Source organism: Ascaphus truei, chromosome 2 (genome assembly GCF_040206685.1).
Source record: "Ascaphus truei isolate aAscTru1 chromosome 2, aAscTru1.hap1, whole genome shotgun sequence".
NCBI classification, from domain to species: domain Eukaryota; kingdom Metazoa; phylum Chordata; class Amphibia; order Anura; family Ascaphidae; genus Ascaphus; species Ascaphus truei.
The window spans coordinates 33957228-33974479 of record NC_134484.1 but is presented as its reverse complement, the minus strand read 5'-3'; the positions used below and the strand labels follow the sequence as shown (position 1 = coordinate 33974479).

Here is a 17252-nt window from a genome sequence, read left to right as displayed (position 1 = left end):
AATACATGAAATTGAGCAATATGCCACTCCGTGTTATTAATATAGCTGTTCCTACTGTATTTATGACATCTGAAAAATGTATGTAAACAGCATATTTGGATGTAAGAGTGTTAGCACAATTGAGAGTCAAACAACACAACTATTCATTAAAGGTGATGCATTTAGATACAGTATGTTTTATCCCAAATGAAAAACTAGTTAGGATGTGATTAGAGTCTGAAATACAAGATGTTCTTTCCTATTGTCCTCTCCTTACACCATATGTTTTATATCAAATGCAAAAAACACAATCTCCTTTAAAAAAGCAAATATATAAGATATATTTATATATTTACATATATATATATATTGTGACAAACGGCTTACTCCGGGGCTCCGTCGTTTGTCCGGGACTGTTTAGAACACGGTCTTTTAGGGTAGGTTAAATGATGAGGCGTCACGTACTGTTCCTTTAAACAGGCTATGCCTGGTTTATTCAGTCCCAGGCACGGAGACTGCCACAGTGCATACAACAGAAAACAGATCAAAACAAAAGCTGCTCACCTGAGCGATAACTTAACTTAGATATCCCTGACTCAGGGTTGGAAGTGGCTTTTCCACTTCCAACAACAAAACACGGTACTTTTGCAGTCTTACACAAATGAACAGAAAGATTGAACCTGTTTGGGGAAGAGGCTTCTCCCCTCTGTAGTTCAGCAGCCTTCCAGCCTCCTGGCTCTTGTGGGGAGACCAGAGCAAACAGGAAATCAGTCTTTCATACCTGATTCCTAATTAGCATGACAGGTGACAGAAATCAGGCAGCAGACAAACTCTGGTCTGGATCTCTCATCCCTCAGTTCCAGCGCTTGCCAAACTGTGGGATGGAGTGTATGTATTATAAGGCTGCACTCCCAGGCCAAACAGGATAGAAACTGTCTAGTATCCTGGGAGCCCTATATACGGAATTTATTACCATCCCCTGGTTTCTGTCACATATCCTCCCCCCCAGCTCAGACCTCGAGGGATGAGCGACCATGGATATTAGGGAGTGCATCCTTGACAACCCGTCAGCATTGCCATGTTTGTGCCCTGACCTGTGTTCCACAGAAAATTTAAAGGGTTGTAGGCTTAGGAACCACCTGGTCACTCTAGCATTCTTTTCCCTGTTTTGACACATCCAGGTAAGGGGTGCATGATCTGTGACCAACCGGAATTTTCTCCCCAACAGGTAGTATTTGAGCGTCTCTACAGCCCACTTTATTGCGAGACACTCTTTCTCTACTATGGAGTAATTTTTCTCCTGGGGATTTAGTTTCCTACTTAAATAAAGGATGGGGTGCTCCTCACCTTGAGACTCCTGGGAGAGTACCGCCCCCAGCCCTACCTCAGATGCGTCGGTTTGGACTACGAACTCTTTGGAGAAGTCAGGTGTGACCAACACTGGTTGGGCACAGAGAGCTTCTTTCAGGCTTCTAAAGGCCTGTTCGGTTTCGGGGGACCACTTTACCATTAGCGGTCCTCTTGCTTTTGTGAGGTCAGTTAGTGGGGTTGCCTTAGTTGCAAAATTGGGAATAAACCTTCTATAGTACCCAATTAACCCCAAAAAGGTCCTTACTTGTTTTTTTGTAACTGGCCTTGGCCAATTTTGTATCGCCTCCACTTTGAGTGTTTGGGGTTTGAGTAAACCTCTGCCAATAGAATATCCCAGATACTTGGCCTCCTCCAGACCAATAGTGCATTTAGCGGGGTTAGCAGTTAGTCCAGCAGACCGGACTGCGTCAAGCACAGCTTGGACCTTTGGAAGGTGGGATTGCCAATCTTCACTATGGATTACCACATCATCCAGGTAGGCGGCAGCATACCGAGCATGTGGTTTTAAAATTTTATCCATCATTCTTTGGAATGTGGCGGGAGCTCCATGTAAGCCAAAAGGCAACACCTTATACTGAAAGAGGCCGTCTGGGGTTGAGAAGGCTGTCTTTTCTTTTGCCCTTTCTGTGAGGGGAACCTGCCAGTACCCTTTTGTTAGGTCTAGGGTTGTGAGATATCGGGCTTTGCCCAGTCTCTCTACAAGTTCATCTACCCTGGGCATAGGATAAGTATCAAATTTTGACACCGCGTTTAGTTTCCAGTAGTCATTACAAAACCTTGTTGTACCATCTGGCTTTGGGACTAAGACTATAGGGCTGTTCCACCCACTTTGGGATTCCTCAATTACACCTAGTTTTAGCATTTTTTTAACCTCTAAACTTATAGCCTTTCTTTTGGCCTCTGGGATTCGGTACGGTTTAAGGTTAACTCGAACCCCCGGTTCAGAGACTAGGTCATGTTCAATTACGCTAGTTCTACCTGGCCGTATAGAGAAGATTTCTTTGTTTCTTCTCACTAAATTCTGAACCTCTCGTTTCTGATGAACAGACAGGGTTTCAGCTATGCTAACCTCTGGGTCAGTTTCTTGATTCTCTGACGGACCTGGGGGTACTAGGGTTAACAAGACTTCTCTATCTTTCCAGGGCTTGAGTAGGTTTATATGGTAAATTTGCTCAGGTTTCCTCCTACCTGGCTGTCTTACCTTATAATTTACTTCTCCCACTCTTTCCAAGACCTCATATGGCCCATGCCATTTAGCAAGGAATTTACTCTCCACGGTGGGAACCAGAACTAGTACCCTATCACCTGGAAAAAAAATTCTGACCCTAGCACCCTTATTATACGTATTCCTCTGTGCTTCTTGAGCTTTCTCCATGTGTTCCCTCACTATGGGTAGGACTGCAGCAATGCGGTCCTGCATCTGGGCAACATGCTCTATTACACTTCTGTAAGGGGTAACCTCGTGTTCCCAAGTCTCTTTGGCTATATCCAGTAAGCCCCTTGGGTGTCGGCCATACAATAGTTCAAACGGGGAGAAGCCTGTGGATGATTGGGGAACTTCCCTAATGGCAAATAACAGGTACGGTAACAAACAATCCCAGTTTTTCCCATCTTTATCAACCGCCCGCCGTAACATGCTCTTTAAGGTTTTATTGAACCTTTCCACTAAACCATCTGTTTGTGGATGATAGACTGAGGTTCTGAGATGCTTGATTTTTAGGACTTTACATAGCTCTTTTGTTACTTGGGACATAAATGGTGTTCCCTGGTCAGATAGAATCTCTTTAGGAATCCCGACCCGGGAAAACAGAACTACTAACTCTTTTGCTATGTTTTTAGCAGAGGTGCTACGTAGGGGAACTGCCTCCGGATATCGGGTGGCATAATCTAATATTACCAATATATGCTGATGTCCCCTAGCAGACTTTATTAGGGGTCCTACTAGATCCATAGCAATCCGGTCAAATGGTACCTCTATTATGGGAAGGGGTACCAATGGGCTGCGGTACGCCTTGAACGGGGCGGTGATCTGACATTCTGGGCATGAGGAACAATAATTCGTAATTTCTGCCAGAACCCCAGGCCAATAGAAGCTTCGGAGAACCTTTTCTTTTGTCTTTTCCACCCCTAGGTGTCCCCCCAATGGATGACTATGTGCGAGGTGTAATACTACATTACGGAATGTCCGTGGTACCAACAATTGTTTAGTTGTAACTGATTTCCTTTTATCAACCCGATATACTAGGTCGTTCTCTACCTCGAAGTAGGGGTAAGCAAGTGACCTATCTGGTTGGCCAGGAGTACTATTCTGGTCCCGTATATTTCCCCTTGCTACCGCTAATGTGGGGTCCTCCCACTGGGCCTTCTTAAAACTCCCAGGACTGACCTCTAGGTCAGCGAGGGTCTTATCCGGTTCTGGGGTGGTAAGTGTCTGCTCAACATCTTGATTTGGGGTATTCCCTACCAAAGTAGTGATGGGGAAGGGAATTTTACAGCACTCCTCCTTTTCCCCCTTCTTATTTGGGCCCTCGTCAACCTCCATTTCTGAAAAAGGGAAAGGATTTGTTTCTTCTAATACTTCGTTATGGTCCGCTATTGAACTCTGGGCGCTATTCTGAGCGGGGGACCACATTTTTAGAAAATGGGGAAAGTCGGTCCCTATTAACACATCATGTGCCAGTTTGGGTACAATACCCACCTTGAAATCTAAAGAACCAAACTCTGTTTCAAAAAAAACATCAACAGTGGAATATTCATGATTATCCCCATGTATACAACAAATTGCCACTCTTTGCAAACTGTTTCCCTGTTTCTTCTTAATGGGCAAGAGGTATTCGGACACTAGTGTGACCATGCTCCCAGAGTCAAGAAGTGCCCGAACCCTCTTACCATTAACCTTTACAAATGCCCACAGATGGTTATTCAAGGGGTCCTCTGGGCTAGGGCCCATACATTGGGACAACAGCGAATAATGTTCCACGCTGTTGCATTGCATGGGCTCATCATTTAGTGGGCAGATTTTTGCTGTGTGGCCCCTCTCATGACAATTTACACATTTAGGTACATAGTCTGTGTCCCACTTAGAGCCTTTTCCCGGCTCCCCATGTTGGCTATTGCCCTTAGTGTGCGAACCACTGTTGCTGGTGCTGCGTGAAGGTGGTCGCCGCTCTTCAGCGCCCCTTAACCCCGGTACCCTTTTACCGTCTCTGGAAGAGTCCTGGAACCTCGGGTAGTGGGGTTGCTCCACGACTGCGGGTTGCGGGTGCTCTTCTGCTGCATTGTACCTTTCTACGAGGGCCACAAGCTCATCCGCATTGTGGGGGTCACTCCGACTGACCCAACGGCGTAAGGCAGAGGGAAGTTTCCTCAAGAACTGGTCCATGACCAACCGTTCCACGATGTGGCTGGCTGAGTTGATCTCGGGTTGTAGCCACTTCCGGGCGAGGTGGATGAGGTCATACATCTGGCTTCGGGTGGCTTTATCCATCGTGAAGGACCATGCGTGAAACCTTTGGGCGCGAACAGCCGTGGTTACGCCGAGGCGGGCGAGGATCTCGAACTTCAATTTTGCATAGACGTTAGCTTCGGCTGGCTCTAGATCAAAGTAAGCCTTCTGGGGTTCGCCGCTTAGGAAGGGTGCGATTAGACCAGCCCACTCAGCTTCTGGCCATCCCTCTCTCTGCGCCGTGCGTTCAAACGTGAGAAGATAGGCTTCCACATCATCCGAGGGTCCCATCTTCTGAAGGTAGTGGCTTGCCCTGGTCATTTTCGGAACTGGGGCTGCCGCTGCCAGTGGAAGGTTACTGATAGTCCCCCTCAGGATCTCGAGTTCCTGCTGTAAGCCCTGAGCGAACCGCTGTTGCTCCTCTCTCAGCAAGCGGTTTGTCTCTTGCTGGTTTGCATTCGCGTTTTGCAGGGCTTCATTCGTCTGTTGCTGGTTTGCATTCGCCTGTTGCTGGTTTGCATTCGCCTGTTGCTGGTTTGCATTAATCTCTTGCTGGGCTATTAGCAGCTGTTGCTGGGCTGCATTCGTCTGCTGCTGGTTTGCATTAATTTCTTGCTGGGCTATTAACAGCTGTTGCTGGATTTCATTCGCGTCTTTCTGGGCAGCGACATTGCGTACCAGCGCACCCACCACGTCTTCCATCTTGTTTGCAGAGGATGAAAAAAAACTTTTTTTTTTTTTTTTTTTTTCAAAGTTCTTCAACCCGCAGACCCCCTAGTGCTCTGCCCGCATTCTCCACCATATGTGACAAACGGCTTACTCCGGGGCTCCGTCGTTTGTCCGGGACTGTTTAGAACACGGTCTTTTAGGGTAGGTTAAATGATGAGGCGTCACGTACTGTTCCTTTAAACAGGCTATGCCTGGTTTATTCAGTCCCAGGCACGGAGACTGCCACAGTGCATACAACAGAAAACAGATCAAAACAAAAGCTGCTCACCTGAGCGATAACTTAACTTAGATATCCCTGACTCAGGGTTGGAAGTGGCTTTTCCACTTCCAACAACAAAACACGGTACTTTTGCAGTCTTACACAAATGAACAGAAAGATTGAACCTGTTTGGGGAAGAGGCTTCTCCCCTCTGTAGTTCAGCAGCCTTCCAGCCTCCTGGCTCTTGTGGGGAGACCAGAGCAAACAGGAAATCAGTCTTTCATACCTGATTCCTAATTAGCATGACAGGTGACAGAAATCAGGCAGCAGACAAACTCTGGTCTGGATCTCTCATCCCTCAGTTCCAGCGCTTGCCAAACTGTGGGATGGAGTGTATGTATTATAAGGCTGCACTCCCAGGCCAAACAGGATAGAAACTGTCTAGTATCCTGGGAGCCCTATATACGGAATTTATTACCATCCCCTGGTTTCTGTCACAATATATATATATATATATATATATATATATATATATATATATATATATATATATATATATATATATATATATATATATGTGCATGCATGAATGTATATATATATTGTGACATAGTCCATAGATGTTAGGCAGCTTTCTGCCCCATTTTAGAGCAGAAAGTGCAGGAATAGTTAAAAAATGATCCGTTCCACAGCTTCCCATTAACTCAGGCACCTGGATGGACAATCCAGACCACAGATTATAATGGCTCTAGTTCTCCCTCACCTGCTCTTCTAATCACATGCACAGGTATTTAGAGCAGAGAGGTTTTGCATTTCACTCTCTCTCCTTAGAGCCTGGAGGCTGGGGGTATCGCTGCTCCCCTGTTTCCAGTGTCGGGGTTGACGGCCCCTCCACGTATCACAGTACCAGAGGATTTGCCTGGACACCACAAACAGATGAGACAAAACAAATGGTTACTGCTGTTGCTAAAAGACTGTGCTGTATTTTGTGACCCTAAATGAGAGAGCATTGTTTTAAGCTGGGGAACCAGTTTAGTTGGCCAGCAGCTGTTAGAGAGACTGATTCTGATGTGTAGTTAGATCCCTGAAAGGGATAGGATTTTGCTTATATGATTTTGGTTTTATTTCTTGAAATAACAGTGTGGGAAATATTGTAACACTGAAATATGTGAACTGCTGAATGAAAGTATCTGAGTACCTCTAACCTTCACATGTTAAAGCTGCAGTACCTTACTTGGATGAAAATAAAGCAGGCAGAAGCCTGAGTTAAGCAGCATAATACTTTGCATGATCCTGTTTGTTGTATAATTAACCCTAGAAGACTGTGTCGGGAAGAACCCAGACAGACGTCAGCGCTACAAAAGAGGGGCGTTTGTCACAATATATATATATATATATATATATATATACATGCATGAATGTCTATGAATGATGAATTGATGATTCATGAATGCTCTATCACTAATAATTATATATAATAATAATAAATATTATATATAATTACTTATACATAGGAAGCCCTGGAGTCATAAACTCAAACATGGTAGGACTGTGGGTCCGAATAACCTGTAGCCAGGCCAAAAAGGATTATGCTTAAAGGCAAATAAATTATAGATGTGGCTGGAGATGTGGAAATCATGTGGTTAAGTGAGATTAAGGCGGTGTAAGGGGGTGAAACACAAGGGGGAAATGAAAGGGGAGGAAGCGAAATATGTTAGCACTCCTGGGACTGCAGAGGTGGTAACATCTGCCCTTTAATAATAGATTTAAAGGTAAGTAGTAAGGTAGTAAGAGACACTGTGAAGCTTTTATGGAATTAGGGACCTAAGGAAAGCATTTAACTTCCCCTTGTATGCATGTAATCCTTGATTCATGTTTACATTTTTTAAATAAATAATTTTAAGAAAGAAAAAAATATTATATTTTTTTGTCACAGCAGCAAAGGGACATTACCAAAGGAATGCAATGGAAATCAGTTAGACTGGGGAAAACAGCAGGCTTTCCCCAGTAGCACTTGGTTGATTGAGGCACTGCTGATTCCTGTGCTAGGTACAGTAACTAGGTGTGGTGGTTTCATCTCATGGTGGGAGAAGCAGTGCAACAGCCCAATGGTGAGGGGCAGGGCGTGGTGGTCTCCACTCATGATGGGAGAGGCAGTTCTAATATCAGAGCAGGGAGTTCTGGTGTCCTCTTATTGAATGTTGGTTATAGAATTTGGATTGGCCAACCGAGCAGCTACGGCTCATGCCTGGTGTACAAGTTGGTCTGGAACTCTACATAAGAGCAATTGGGAGAAAAGACCCCCTGCGATGCTAACCAGATATGTCCATGTAAATTTCGTGCAAAGTGTAGCACCTTGAATCTTGATCCTACTCAAAAGACAGCTTGATTAACCCTTTTGTGTGTCGTCCCACGTAGTCAACCACTTATAATACACCACTTCATATGCATGTTTAATAGCCTAATACATACAGTAGGTACATCTTATATGAACTTTAGCAAAGGTCTTCTGTGACCAGTGACTTGATTGTAGCAAACAAATGTCTAAAGGTATACCAATAAATTGGTTACTCACTTGTTTGAACTGTGGTACTCCGGGCGCTGTCGGCGTGCTCCTACCAAGTTGATGCAGCATAGAGAAGGAGGTTGGAACGGTTGTGCAACTGAAATGAGAGGAAAGATGGAGACCGGACTGCTGGCTTCACAGTACATAAAAAATTATTGTAGGCACATAAAATGTAGCAAGAGAAACCTCTTACGCGTGGCTACAATACATTTTTGTGTACCGTGAAACCAGCAGTCCGGTCTCCATCTTTCCTCTTGTGGCAGTTGCACCGCCGTTCCAACCTCCTTCTCTATGGAACTCTACATATACTTGGTGCTGGCAAGGTCCTCTTAATTTATATATAAGATTGTGAATAAAATGTCACGGCTATTTTCACACACAATTGTGTCATGGTGTTTTTGTGTGCGTAGGAGTGGAAAACAAGGAGATATGTGGGGTGGTATGGACACGTCGAAGGAGCAATTGAGGATTCTGCCAGTCATGAATAGGGCCTTTATTTTGCCTTTTCAGGCTTATGTTATGACTTCTGATGAAAACTATACGGCCCAAAACAACAGCACACAGCTAGGATTGCTTTAATGTGCTATGTTTTTACAAAACTATTTTAAGGGACTATATTTTAAACGCCCTCCATTATACTGATTGAAAATTCCACCCCAACTAGTCATTCTAAAGGTGTTCTTCAAATGTGTGGAGGAATGTTTCTCTACTTTTTGCCTAGTCTTTGCCTAGTCTCCTGATACATCCCCTCCTCTTTTCTTTGAGTCCACAGCTATATGACTACTTGTGTCTGGAACACTGAAACACAGTCCAAGGAACCACATTTTTTATAAAGAGTAACATACTCTGAAATCAAGTATTCATTAATTATTATTGAATGTCCAGAATAATCACTGTATACAAAGCTGCATGTAGATTTAACGCACACACACACTGTTGTTACGAAAAAGTAATTTGTTCTGAACGGTACCCAAAAAATGCATTAGCAATCATATTTAGATTTCATTTCAAACTGAAAAAAGCAGTGATCTCAAATGAAATGTAAGCCCTACAAATTTTAAATACTGTAATAAAGCTCCATAGCTGGGCAGCATGTTCTTTTTGAAAATAATCATGTTGTTTTCTTCTATCAGCACAAGCTCCTAAGGGAAAGATTAATTTTAGTGCTGTGCAGATGTTAGACTACATTTAGACATTCACAGGTCCCCTACTTACTGTTCAACAATCACATTTTTAAAAAAGTATCAGAACATATATATTGCTATTGATTATTTTATTGACTAATGTTCTAAAATGTATACAGGCATACCCCGGTTTAAGGACACTCACTTTAAGTACACTCGCGAGTAAGTACATATCTCTCAATAGGCAAACGACAGCTCACGCATGCGCCTGTCAGCATGTCCTGAACAGCAATACCGGCTCCCTGCCTGTACCGAAGCTGTGCGCAAGCGGGGAGACTATAGCGCCTGTTACACATGTGTTATTTACATCAGTTATGCACGTATATGATGATTGCAGTACAGAACATGCATCAATAAGTGGGAAAAAGGTAGTGTTTCACTTTAAGTACATTTTCACTTTACATACATGCTCCGGTCCCATTGCGTACGTTAATGCGGGGTATGCCTGTATCATCATGTTAAAAGTACAAGTATGCTATGTATATGAAAGAGGTTAGCAGTAATCCAATGATCTCAAGAAAGCAATAGTAGTCATTTAGTTAAATTAGTTTTATATTGAGTGTGATTTGCTTTGACGGTGATAAGGGCATAAATTTAGACTAACTGTAATAAAACCTTCATAGAACGCACATTCTTTTATGACAAATCATTTCTTAAACTTACGTTGTCATTCCTCTGCTGTAAAAAAAATAATAATATAGAAATTGCAGCAAGTATACAATTGTGATTTTAGTTTTAATATCTATTACAATCTGACGGAGTTACACTAATGTTAAATAAATGAGTATAAAATAAATTAGTAAAAAGATGCAAACAAATGTAAAGGTATGAGGGTCTGAAAATTAGAACCACTTAAAAAAAAGTGCCACTGCCTGCAAGCAACATGTCAGTCAGATGCACAAGTTGAAGATAAGGGCCATTGAGAAAAATGAAAATTAATTCTATATTCCATTATCTATGGGAAGGGAACAAGTCTTTAAGTAAGCCCAAGCTTGGAAGTTTATTGTTGAAACACTCTATATCAAAATCCTGTCCATTTAGTTACATTGTTTCATTAAAAGTAACGACGGATATTCTTGTTTTCCATAATGCAAATTGATCATCACAAATGAAGACATGTAAGCATATTGTTCATCACATGATAAGGATCTATTGTGCTACTGTTTGTGATTCAGATCATTACAAGAGATAAGGGACTCTAGCATAACTCTGCATTTACAAACTTGTTGCCACAATAGAGAAAAACTGATAATATTCCATATATATATATATACAGTATATATATATATATATATATTTTTTTTTTCAGAATGCATTTAATGTAGCTATATATGTTTCTTGCAGACCCTATAGGTAGCTGACATTAGGATCCTTTAGTAACATCTATTTGATTAATAATTATTTATTAAAGTCTCCTTTCTGCAAAATGAAGACAATACTGATGCAAGCAACAGCGTTAAATGCATACCAAAAACATCTCAGTAAGTATTGGTAAGCGTAATATATATTTATTGGTAGCACTCATGCAGGAGAGAAACGTTGAAAGTGATTTCATAATTCAATAGCAAATGTCTTGAAACCATTATCCATTTGGCTGCTGGAGGGGCTGAATTCATAGGTAGAGGACACCTTTCTATGTTGTGAATTTACAGTAGCTCAAATTAATTAATCTCATCTAAAAAAGACATTTGTGGTTTTAAAAGCGCACGTACAAAGGTTACTGATTGATAGATTGTTGATAAATTAATTTAACCACAATATTAAAATTAATATATTTTTTTTCCAGGATCAATGTGACTACTACTGTTGATGGCAAACATCAAAGTAATTCATAGATGCATGTTGTAGGACATATATTACATTCACAGGCAAGAACACAGTATATTGCACTAAAGGTGTATATAATATATATATAATATATATATATATATATATATTAGGAAACCCACTTAGAATATTTAATTTGATAAACACAAGCAAAAATTTAAGTAAAATGTAGTAATGCTGGAACATATTTTTATACCCAGAATCCATATTTTAAAAAAATTACCATGTTTGTTATACAGAGAAGAAATTCTGACTGAATGCAATGCACATCAGTATGTCTTAATGACACATAATGAATGGGTTTATCATCAAAACTGCTCTCTCAGCAGTGAAGTGTCATCCCATTTATTACACATAACATTGCTTCAATGTTCTTTTCATCAACAATGATTATTATTTTAAGTACAAAATAGTGACAGCTCTAAGCCAAATATCATTCATTTTGATGAGTTTTTAGAATGCAATCAGTCATCAAATGGTAAATATGATTATGCATTTGCACTATTTAGCATGACACTGTTGCAGCTGCAAAAATATATATCTAATTCTAAGCTAGTTATACAGTACCATGACCCACTGATACCAGTAAGATAATTCTGCATGATATAAAAAGTACTTCACAAAAACATAAGTCATGCCAGGTTAAATAAGGAGGCAATATTTTACAGTTACAGTGTTTGCAGCATTGATAAATTGAACTAAAGACCTGCAAACAGACATTGAATTATACCGTTATATAATGTAATGGCAGATAAACAAAACAACCTAAGCACATATGTTATGATGATTTAATAATCCTAGTGGCTTTTAAGAACTGTTTACTTTGTTAATAAATAGAATTTGTGTTCAAGTATTGTTTCTGTTGTTTTTTTCACATTACAGAGGTTTAAGTAAAACGTATTTGCTTATTGTTAAACTCATGAAATTACCATAATAAAACTTGTATGTACACTTGCTTTGAAAATATCTCAGAATTTGAATGCTTACTAGGAAAACTATATTCAACACTTCTAAATCAATGTGAGTAGCAATTCAATCAATAATTTCATTAAACCCCTATTAGTTTTATATCATCATGGGGAGTAGTTATGAACTAGGCATGACAATGTGCCCTGAGCTTTTCTATTCATTCATAAAATCATACAAAGTTGCTTGCAGGTTACTAAAAAAAATGTATTTCTATATGCTTCTATAAAGAATGCATTTTAATAGCTTCAAACATTAATCACTGTATGTTTCAGGGATTATACTGTATATCATGTATACGTTTTCTACTTGCATTCAGCTAAAATACTTTGTTCAGTCTTTTTTTTTTTTTTAGAAAAAATATGTTTTGAAGGCTGGATTCATTTTTATTTCTTACCCAATGCACCAAAAAAAGCATTGTTTCAGTAAATGTAAAATCATCCTGATGACTGTTACATATAATGATGCCTTACTGTACCTTCTCAGAATATATTTTCAGTAGGTGTGCTATCAATAGGCACACCTTTTATGATGTATCTCTTTTAGTAATGCAGTGTGTGTACTGTATGTGAAACATGCATTTGTCATCTTGCAATACTTTGCAACCCAGCAAGCATGACCGAATCTTATTTATGGCAGCAGATGTGTGAAGCAAAAATAAAGAAATCAGAATTTGTTTTCTATTTGTTTTCTATTTGTTTTAAGCAATGTTTACTATTTAGGAGCAATATAAACCAGTAGAGGGAGCCAAAAATGCACACTTTTAATCACATAAAAACAAAGAAAATTCAGCACCAATACATGTTGGAGAGCGCCCATTCATCCTACAGTACATTCACAAGCAACTAAAAAAATTCACAGTACTGTATGAGCACACCCCATTATTGCATTCTATGAAACTAATCTAATACCACAGGAACACTGCCATGAGAGTACTTATCATTCTGAATGCAATAACACTATTTATCATCTGGTAACAGCGAACAGTTTAGGTCACAAGCATATTCATGTATAAGCCAATGTGTAGTTTACAATCATCAATTTAGTACATTTGTAAGACTGAATGCTATTGATTATATACGGTTCGGAAATTATTCATAAACTTTAAGTAAGGTGCAGAATTACTGTACATCAACTACTTTTCATTGCAATGATTGAGCATTTTATTAGAATATGTTTTCTGCATTGTGTAAGATGTTCACTAATTAAGAATAGAGGTGCATTAGATCATCTACATGTAAGTGATGTGTGTATCCTCATATATCACAGTCGGATTTTTTTTATAAAACATATCTGCTGCATCAACTGCTGTGAAATGTCATTCACATGGTGTTCTTGATATAAGCGATAAGAATAAAGAATACATGATAAATCGATTCTGATTAATGTATATTAATAAAAAAAAGACGTTGCACCTCACAAGAGACAAATGACAGAAGTGCATTGTTGTCCTTATGCTGTACTCCTGGTTCATAATATCACATCATCATAAGGGATTAGGTCAAAAGCAAATACCCACTAGAGAGCAATCACTACAGTAGAGTTGGGGTAGTGGGAAATATAAATTGTGATGAATGCAGCGAGCAGGAAGGGTCTATACATAAACTCCACTGAAGGACTAAGATAAAGAAAACAAAGTTAAGTATGATTCTCAACATCATTCATATGGTAGGAGTTGGTGAAATGATAGAATTGTTGGCTCTCTCTTGCATACAAATACAAATTCACTGCTGTTCTCATCATTCATGTGAGGAAGAAAATCACCGGCTGTGCAGATGTTTATGCTCTGACATATTTAGTTTATGCAAATACATGTTTTAAGAAAAACGTTTCAAACATCCACACACATGCACCGTGCATTGAAGGTACCTGATTTATGGAAGTCACGGCAAGCCTGGGAATTACCAGCTGCATCACGATTTGTAGAAGGGAGGTTACCAATCCAGCCAAAATAGCCCAGGTAAGGGGCAATGGAAGCATGCTGTATGTAGCAAAAAGAGTAAAGAGTACATAACCAATACCGTCCCCTAGAAGGCCATATCCAAGTCCTGCTGCTAGGATTTGAGTGGTCATAGCCACCCAAGTCACCACTCCACTGAATTGGAGATATGTATAGGATGTTGTGTCCTTCCTGACGACTACTAAGGCACAAATCACCACCTCGATTCCAGTAAAAAACCCCAACAAGATGCCTTTGATGGGGTCCATGGGTGCAGAGGCCAACGTTAGATGAAGAATGAGTAAGGTCAGCTTGGTCAAAACGTCCAAAATGTTCATGACCACTTCGGATTTGCGGCGCTGTCCTAGGAAGTAGCGCTGATAAAGCCTCTCTAGGTCTCTGGACTTGAATGAATTCCTCAGCGTCGGGAAGATAACCCCTCTGTACGTGTAGCCCCAGTTCAAAAAGAAATCGGAGTTGCTGGGGGCACAGTCCAGATGAAGGAAGCCTAGGTCACTAGTTGTCCTCTCGGGGAAGACTTTGGTGCCCCCATTGTTGTGCCTGTCCCCACTGGAAATCTTGCCCGCAGATTGTCTGCTGGCATTAGGTGCATAATCATCCGATGAGATGGTTTTGGCGCTGCTTTGTTCATTGATGAACCTTTGTTCGGTGATATGCCTCACTGCAGTCTGCCAGAGAAGTCTTTTGGGTCTTGTGCTGCTGTTAATTGTTGGAGTCCTGTTAATGGTGTAAAGTTCATCACTGGCGCTGGAGCACCTCACCTCAGACAATTCCATGGTCGATCTGTAGAGTTCTTGCTGCTTTTTTCTTTGAAGTTTACTGAAATACATCTGTGGTCATATTACTAGCCAACCTTATTGGCCGGTTAAGGTATTGTGTTTTTCTCAGAGTATATAGCCATTATGTGGCATGCTGATTTTAGATTCATAATCGAAGGAACCTGTTTTCTTTTACATAGCATTTGTAAGAAGAATGACATTACTGTAGCAAGTATTAGGTCCATTCATCTTTTGAAACTGTTGTCTGAAACCTCCTAAAGGTTAATCTTATAGGTGCCTTTAGTTCCCAAAGCAACATCAGATCTTCTGAATTTTAGAAACAACTTTACAAATCAAAGATTATGATCCTGTACCATTGATAATTAGTCTGTAAATGAATCATTTCGTGACAGTTCAGGTAGGTATGCCACTGTCATTTTATATTTGTATCAATGGTTTACTAAGCCTGTTTTATTACAATGTTTTACTGTATACTTATTAATATGCCATTTCAACACATCACATGCACCTTATCCACAACATAAATCACCAAGGTCATTAAGAAATAATAGGAGCTGGGTACAGGTAGACTGTTCACATGTAGAAAAAATCTATTGCTTCACAACACTGACGTAAATTCTGGTGTAAATGCATATTTTTCTTTCAATTCCAAGAAGCAGAGAGTTAAAAGTAGGACTTTGGCAGTCTCAGAGTGGATGATATGTACACAGCTACAGCTACTTGCCAAATGATTGAGATCGTTGATCTAATATCAGCCTATTTCCAGAGGACAAATCCATTACTGGATATGGGGAAAAAAAAACAAATCACCAGGATCGCGTTACTTCCATAATGGTCAAAGACGCTACCAGCACTCATCAAACTTCCCAAACCCCATTAGGCAATCACTGGGAAGATGCTGACCTCCAGGGGAGACCTTAGTCACAGCTACTTGCAGAACATCTGATCTATTGCCTGGATCCACTTCGCCCCGATCGTTGAATTGACTTTAAATGTGGGCAAGTCCAGGATAAGGCGAAATAAAAAGAAAGCCATGCTTATTTCTCTTGGTAGACTACATTCAATTTCCCAAACGTTGGCACACACTCAGCAAACGCTTGCCTTCTCTTGATGATTTTGTTGTTGATCTGCAGAGGGGAGGGGGGAGCGCAGCAGTTTCTTGCACTTGCATCCAGCCAGCATTAGCAATGAAAGCATTAGAGCCCAGTATAGAGTGGATTACAGGAGTAAGGAAGACCTGCTGGAAGAGGCAGAGCCTGCACAGTCAGATGACACTGGGTGACGTCAGGCGTCAGTCTATTACCTTCTCAGTCCAAGTTAAAAGAAGAATCATCCAGAGAGATTTAACGCAGGGTGCTACTGCTCACTTTCAGATACACACACCTACAGTATCACACACACCCTTTCTCTCTCTCCCCAAATCTAAGGACAAAGGACCGCAGCATTCCTTATCTTCCCATCCCACATGACTGATTATCCCTGTTTACAGACTGAGATGCCTTAATAACAAACGTTATCAGGGAATGGGTGCCATGCACACATGAAGAATGAATTCTAGAATTGAGCAGAAAAAGAAGGACGATTAAAATGAAAGGGAATGAGCAGATTGCTGTAATATTACACAATATGAAGAGAAAACATTCAAATAAAGGGGTGTCTTTTGATGACAAATAAAGTTACAGTGTAATGCTACTGCCTGCCTACAGTTTCCCAAATATAGTTATTTGTACTGTAAAAGAAGCTAATTGACTTTAGTGGAAAGACTACCTGGGAAACCACACGTCTACATGTAGTATGCAGGCTTCAAAGAAGGGATTCAATGGAAATACTGCTGCTTTCAAAATAATTGATGCAGTTTGTTGCCCCACAATGGCACCACCTTGACACATTGGAGGCTATTGACTTAGTGCCCGTTTGAGCGCTCACACCTACATGCTGAGGCATGCATCTTTGTTATGTAACATTAGCAGTGCGCTTGTCTCTAATTCATGTTTTAACGAATAAATGCAACCATTACAGAACCTTTAATTGTTGCCATGATTGTATGGGGTTAATCTAATACACTGGAGAATATTGAACCTCCATTTCTGAGGTAGCGGCCCAAAAACGGGCTAATAATAGGTGTGAAGTTTAATTGGGTACCAATTTACTATATGTTTTTATAATTGCTGCAGCAGGGTTAAACTGTAGATACGCCCCTAAACACAACCTTTTTTTCATAATGTAAATACCTTTATGTTCCTAGAA

At 40.5% G+C, this 17252-nt stretch overlaps 1 protein-coding gene across 4 annotated transcripts in view; it reads right to left on the bottom strand.

Moving 5' to 3' along the window:
- ADCY8 (adenylate cyclase 8) overlaps positions 1-16401 on the bottom strand; it is a 464483-nt gene extending 448082 nt beyond the window's left edge. Inside the window, exon 1 of one of the 4 annotated variants that reach the window (XM_075582007.1) lies at positions 14136-16401. In XM_075582007.1, coding sequence (XP_075438122.1) covers positions 14136-15056 — 921 coding nt within the window. In that variant the 5' untranslated portion in view covers positions 15057-16401. The remainder of the gene's footprint in view (positions 1-14135) is intronic. The other 3 variants (XM_075582004.1, XM_075581999.1, XM_075581998.1) reach the window with 3 other exon arrangements.
- Positions 16402-17252: the final 851 nt, after the last annotated feature.